General features: G+C 33.4%; 1 protein-coding gene across 1 annotated transcript; it reads right to left on the bottom strand.

Annotated features, from left to right (window-relative positions):
* Positions 1–3,717: 3,717 nt before the first annotated feature.
* LOC131432488 (uncharacterized) lies at positions 3,718–5,736 on the bottom strand. The gene is made up of 4 exons (XM_058598797.1): positions 5,605–5,736; positions 5,355–5,548; positions 4,225–4,922; positions 3,718–4,171 (listed from the first exon to the last, which is right to left on the bottom strand). Exons 3-4 carry the CDS (start codon positions 4,888–4,890, stop codon positions 3,854–3,856), a joined length of 984 nt encoding a protein of 327 aa, XP_058454780.1. The 5' UTR covers positions 4,891–4,922; positions 5,355–5,548; positions 5,605–5,736; the 3' UTR covers positions 3,718–3,853.
* Between the last annotated feature and the right edge of the window lie 956 nt (positions 5,737–6,692).

The raw sequence follows: 6,692 nt of genomic DNA, 5'->3' as shown, positions 1-6,692 counted from the left end.
GTCAAATTTAAAACTGGTATACATTGCCGTTCTATTTTTTCTATATATGAAACACAGATAAAACGCTGTTGGGGCTGCCAGTTTATTTTGTTATAATTTCTAGATATAAATTTTAAAACTGACATAAATTATGCATCTAGAACTACTACACTACTGAATATGCCCTTGAAACATATAACCGATTCAAAACGGTTCTGCCAATCTTGTATGGCAAAAATCCGACAGAAAAGAACCGTTAATAACCACTACGCGAAATTCTCTGCCAAAAACGATTGTTGTAGTATTGTTGCCAGACTGGCAAAAATGGCTGGCAGACATAGCAAGCCGTCTGGAGGGAAATCTGCCCGCCGAGTACAAGTGGGTAATATACGCTATTTGTACATAACTCATGGTTTGAGTTGCGATTACTCAAATTCATAAACTGGAACAATATGTCAAAATTTAAATATGGATTTGAGTAAAGTAAACTCATTACCATGAGTCCTCTCGCATTTATTCATACATTAGAGTAAACGTTGAGTTTTTAAACATTTGAGTGAAAAAATACTTCATGCAGTTCAGAGCGTTTTCATTCTCGGAATATTCCTATCGAAATAAAGAATGCAAAAATACGTTGTTTTCCATTGCCGTTTCTAGATCCGGTTTTGAAAACATGAATCAACGTCGATCATCGATGTTTTGTGGTTTCAATTATGCTTAGTAAAAATCCCAACATGATGATATCAAAATAATTCAATTTTGACTCCAAACCGTTCAAAAGGAAGCGGTTTTGAATCACTATTTTACGCATTCAAAAGAAAAATAACTTTGTATATGAAAATAACGAAGACAAGTTTCTTCATTTTGAGAGCAAGGAACTCAATTTTTGAATTGAACTTACTCAAATTTTGAACAAAATATTTTTTTCTTATTTTGAATAAAAATTACTCAAGTTTTGACAATTTCGTCCCTTAACTCAAAAATGAATAGATAGGTGGTAACCAGAGTTGCCATTTCTAAATCTGTGTGAATTTGGGAAAAATCTGTGAAAATCTGTTGAGGAACTCCAATTATCTGTGAAAATATCTGTTTCAATTTCCTTTAGTAAAAAATAACATTTCAATGTTACATGTTTATTTTATTCTTGTTTTTACCGATTTGTTCTCTTCGTAATATTTATTTACAGTTCCATGACATCGTTCTTGGTGTTTCCTCTGCTATACATTTTCTTACAAAATTTTCTTTGCAGAGATTTAGTTAATTTTAGTTTACTACTACCTCCAATTGATCGTATTAACCATTTTGATTTTAAAATGCAGTCCATAGATTCAATATTTAGATTGTTTCGAACTTTTGTTTTGTTCGCATTATACTCTGAGAAGCATCTTTCTACAACAGCAGATGAATGCGGTATGATCAAAAGATTCGAAATAAAATGTCTCATACGCGGAAACGAAAACGTTCCATCTGCTTTTTTCAAATTTAGTATCTTTTTCCAACATTCTACTACCGGATCTGTGTCTTTTATAACGATGTGTTTGCAAAGAATCTTTACTTTGATTTCACGAAATTCATTTTCAATTTCTTGGTCGTTATTTTCATCTATATCACAAAAAATACGAAAATACTTCAATATAGGGCTTAAACTCGACAATACTAAAATTTTTTTAGGATTAATAGTTGATGCCTTTTTAAGTGTAGGATCATTCAAATTGAATCGATGCTTAATTTGTTTGATGAGCTCTATGTAAAAGTTCACACAAATATCATAAAATGTTCGCTTTTTCTGTTCATCTAAGACACCTTGGTCCAAAAGTTTTTTGGCAGCTTCTCCCACGTATACCTGGTTAGGATCTTTAAGATGATTTTTAAAATTTATTTCTACAGCTGCTGTGAATGTTTTCATATAATCGTCATCGCAAATGTTGTTCAAAATGATGATATAAAAACTACAAGGATCAGCCCCATGGGGTTGTTCGAACCGTTGATGTGGAACAAGGCAACCAAAATTTCTAATGATCTACAATCAAAAAGTTCAATCAATCCGAACCAACACCGAACATCATTTGTCTTGATTTGCATTTGTTTTATGACCGACGAAATTACACCAATATCCCAAATGTATGCAATTATATGTTTGTACATACTTGCGATTTCGATATTTAAGCTTCTCTTCGCCAAGCTTGTGTTCAAGTTTATTATGCAAGCAATTTTTTAGCGTTAAGTTTCTCTACCATTCTGCGATTTCGGTTGAAGCGATAAACTGTTTCTCATTATCAATCGAGTTCATCTAATATAAATTAGAAATTAATCTTAAGCACTCAAAATTTATCCAGAGGTAGTTGTCAATTTCTCATGGGGAAACGACATAACAAGGAATTCCGAGCTTGCATGACACAAGATCAGAGCATACCAATTAAGGGCTGAGACTAGTGTGTTTTAGGGCGTTTTAAAGGGTTATTTTCACGCTTCAAATCTGATTTTCTCAGAAACGGTGACGACTATCAAAAAACCCAACTGACAATCTCGTAGAAGATTAGTTTAGATTATTCTGTGAAAATTTCAGAATGATTGTTTGACTTTAGCGGTCGGGAAAGTCTTTTTTCTGAAGGAAGAATTGCATAGCTGAAAACGCCGTCTTTCAAATTGTTCACTGAATATCTTGCCTTCAAAAGCATGGATCAAAAATCTATCCTGACAATGTCTAGATAATTTCATTTAGATGCGATTAGTGCATAAAAACATATATGTTTTTTTTTTTCATAAATACGTTTATTTCTTAAGGCAGTTAAAAAAAAACATATATGTTGTCGCGATAAAAGTGAAGGGAAAGTTATTTTTGTAAAGGTTAGTCGATTTGTATGGTGGCGCCATTTTAGTTCCCTGGTAACGTAACGAAACATGAGAGAGGAATAAAATCGGCTCAGCAAGGTTGCCAAACAAGCGGTAGCTTTATTGGATTTTATGTGATGTAATCAAACTTGTAACCGAAAATATCAAAACTTTCTTGGCCACCCGGACACATCGTGAGTCTTTTTATACATTTACGAGAGAGAATGGAGAGAAATGTAATACGCACAGCAAGCTTTTAAAGCTTCAAATCGTTTTATGGCGTTTCTCTCTTGCTGTCTAGCAGCAACCTACCTCTAGCTTGCTACGAGAAGGACTGAAACGTTAGCTTTAATTTCGCTTCTATTTATAGATTCGCGTGCTTCCAACAGCTTCGCTTTTGCATCGATTGACCAATCAGAGCGATGCTCTCTCTTTGATACATCGCTTACTCCTTCAAAACCGTCGACTATGGCAGGGAAATCCGGTATGCTGGAGATTTTTTGCAGACAAAATAGGACACTGCTAGCTATTAATCAACATTTCAATGATATACAATTCAAAATACATGGCTATGAACATTCAAATCAATACGTAGAAAAATTTCCTATCAAATGATGAAATAATATTGATAATTGATACAAAACTGACTGAGCTGTAAGTGTTTAAAACCTGACCACATTTCTACGTGTAGTTTGTGATTTGCACCCCTAGTAAAGATGTGTTCCACATCAAAAGCATGCATGCATCTCTTCATATATCATTGTGTATTCTGGAGATTCTGACTGAAAAATTCTGTTTAATCTATTGATAAGTGTCAAGATATAGCTTAAAAAATGTAATATTGGTTTCATCATCGGATCGTTGAGATGCATTAAAATCCTATGTGCAGTGGAATTTTTGTCATAGTTGTATTGGAACGAGAAAAAAACTTTTAGTTTATCATATCTAGCTAAGTTTCTTTTCACCACTGCTTCAAGTGATAACCATCTTGTTGCAGAAGGGTGCAACATTTTTAGTGGCTTAAGATCGACGACTTCTTGAATCAATGCGCGAGATAGTTGTAAATATCTTCCAGCAAATGCTCTACATAGGACGGTATTTTGGCACATGCATAGCTTGCACATAGAGCCAATGAATGACAGGTACATTTAATAACAATAAGATCGGGACAATCTTTTTTCAGAAGCTTCATGACTGAGTTTTCAGATCCCATCATAACAGATGCTCCATCAGAAGAAAAACCTTTCAATTTATTTTTGTAATCAATGTCATCATTGATGAATTCGTCGACGATGGCTTGATAAATGGTTCTATGATCTCCAGCTTTCAGCTCAATAGCTTTGTAAAACACATCTTCAGCCTGTAACATTGAAAAAAAAATTGAATAAATATTTGTATAAAAAAGAAATTTACCTTAAACTTCTCCTTTTTACTTTCCATTAATCGAATGACCTTAGCCAAGGTTTTGTTTGTTGAGATGTCTGTTGATTCGTCAATTATTAGACTGAAGTTTTGATTTCTCATTTTGGTTACCAAGCGTTCATGCTGTTCTTGAGCCAAAACGCCTTTGACAATCGCAGAAGACTTTGTTCTGTCCAATTTGAGCTTAGAACAAATTTCCGATTTTGAATCGATTGATCTTATAACATCAGATAATTTTTCAACAGCTGCAAATGAAATATTATTCTCGGCGGCCCATGCACAAATTTTAAGTTCTGCTTCAGTAATTTGCTCAGTTATGGAAGGATTCATCAATGTATCTATAAGTTGATCTTTTGGATAAACAACCTTAATAGCTGCTTGTATGTGACGCTTAGTTTGCAAATGTGTGGAAAGATTGGATTTGCCCCCTCGGCCTACACTGAGTTTCTCAAGACAAATTTTACACCAAGCGTAATATGAATCTTTTCCGTACGACTCAAAACATGCAAACTTTTCGGAATTTATCCAGGCTTTTCTAAATTTTTGCATGAATGCTGGAACGACTTGATTTACATTCTGCTCTTGTTCGTCACTTAAAGGTGAATTAATATCCGTAATATGGTCGCAAGAGCGATTGTTGTTTTTATCAATTAACATGCTTCTGTTACTTTCTATCGGGATGTTAGAGTCTGAAATACGATATTTAATTCCATTATATTCGATATTTTGTATACGTTTTATGTATATTTTATCTGATATAATGTTTTACTGAAAGAATAATAATTCATAATCATTTTGAAATAAGTATGTTGTATGCATTAATACACCTATGTAAAGAGGTAACATATTGGAAATTATTTATTTCATACACACACATACACTTTCATCTATACAAACTAATAGCGTTTTTCATTGAAAAACATTGCTCTGGTTTTGTACTTTCGAGCAGAAATGACAATGAAGCACCACCAGAACATTGTATTTCTGCTCGAAAGTGCAAAACCAGAGCAATCTACGCCACCAGTGTTTCTCAAAGAAAAATGGCATAATTTAAAAGGTATATAACACGGCGCTTCCACCCCGGTTAGAAACTAGGTTTTACAGTGATTGCATGTACATACCTTTTTTTTATTACATTTACGTTCTTAAACTCGCTCAGAACAGGGCAATTGGCCGAAAGCGGTAACGAGTAGTTCGTAGATGCCGACCTTATTTCTTTCTCCGATTTTCGTTCATCACATTCAGGTGAGAAAGTGCAACTATCTCTAGAGGGTACAAAATCCGAATCCGATTTGGACTTTCTCTACAACACAATCTACAAAAACAAAACATAAAATTTCATTTACCTGTAACGAGCACACCTGAACTTACCCTTCTGTGAAGTTTCCTTGCGAAAATAGCTTGAAATCGAACGTTGGGACATGTTTTGTTACATTCAAAGCCAACAGTGAAAAATTATAGCTATAGTAGTTTTCAAAAGCAATCTTTGCTAGGAACGAGAGATGTTTGTTTACCGGATGATAAAGCAATTTTCTGTGTTTGCATTTGACATTTATACCCTGTGAGTAGGGCTCGCCTGTGGATGGTGGTGTAATATTGCACTCATATTTTACTCTAACGAATGTGCGACTAATTAAAATTTAAATTAATCCAAAGGAATTGAAATTTAGTTGCAATAAAAAAGTTATTTGAATATCATAGTTACTTTTGTTCAAAAATCTGTGAAAATCTGTAGTTTTTAGTGAAAATCTGTCATCTGTGTAGACAGATTCTGTATAAAATATTTTCGAAAATATCTGTGGTTTTACAGAAAAATCTGTGAATGTGGCAACCCTGGTGGTAACTAATGTTTAGAGTACACTGAAAGAAAACGCCAGCCGCATTTTGAATGAAACTTCATTCAATGCGATAAATAACTGAGAATTCCGACTATTGAATGATAGAACAATGTGCATGATTATATGATCAATATTCAGTGAGTTTTACATCTTATATGTGTGATTACCATTCATATATTCTATGACTGTCAGTTACGTTTGAAATGTTAGTGAACTGTGTGTTAATCATCGTGAATCAGACTGAATGTATGTTACCCATTGTCATTTAATCCCTGAGAAGAGTTTAATCCTAAGAATGAATTATAGAACAGTTCGAATAATTTTATGGTGAGCGAAAAATGAGTTTCATACTCATTTCTTCTGATTTTCTTCCATCATTTATATGATTGGCATAAATATATGGAATTGTATTACAATTGTATGTAAAATTGATAAAATCGAAATGAATCTGTTATATGATATTCCCGCAACAAAAATCTTTCCATGCATGTATTATTTTCATTTTGCAGTGTTTCATACAATCGAACTCAGAAGAATTTCTTGTTTCGAAATTTGAATGAAACTTTAATTAATGTTGAAGGAAAAATAACATAGCATGAGTTTATTATTAATTATCAGTCC

This window comes from Malaya genurostris, chromosome 2 (genome assembly GCF_030247185.1).
Source record: "Malaya genurostris strain Urasoe2022 chromosome 2, Malgen_1.1, whole genome shotgun sequence".
Lineage (NCBI taxonomy): Eukaryota > Metazoa > Arthropoda > Insecta > Diptera > Culicidae > Malaya > Malaya genurostris.
The sequence above is the reverse complement of the archived record's forward strand: the minus strand, read 5'-3'. Positions and strand labels throughout refer to the sequence as shown.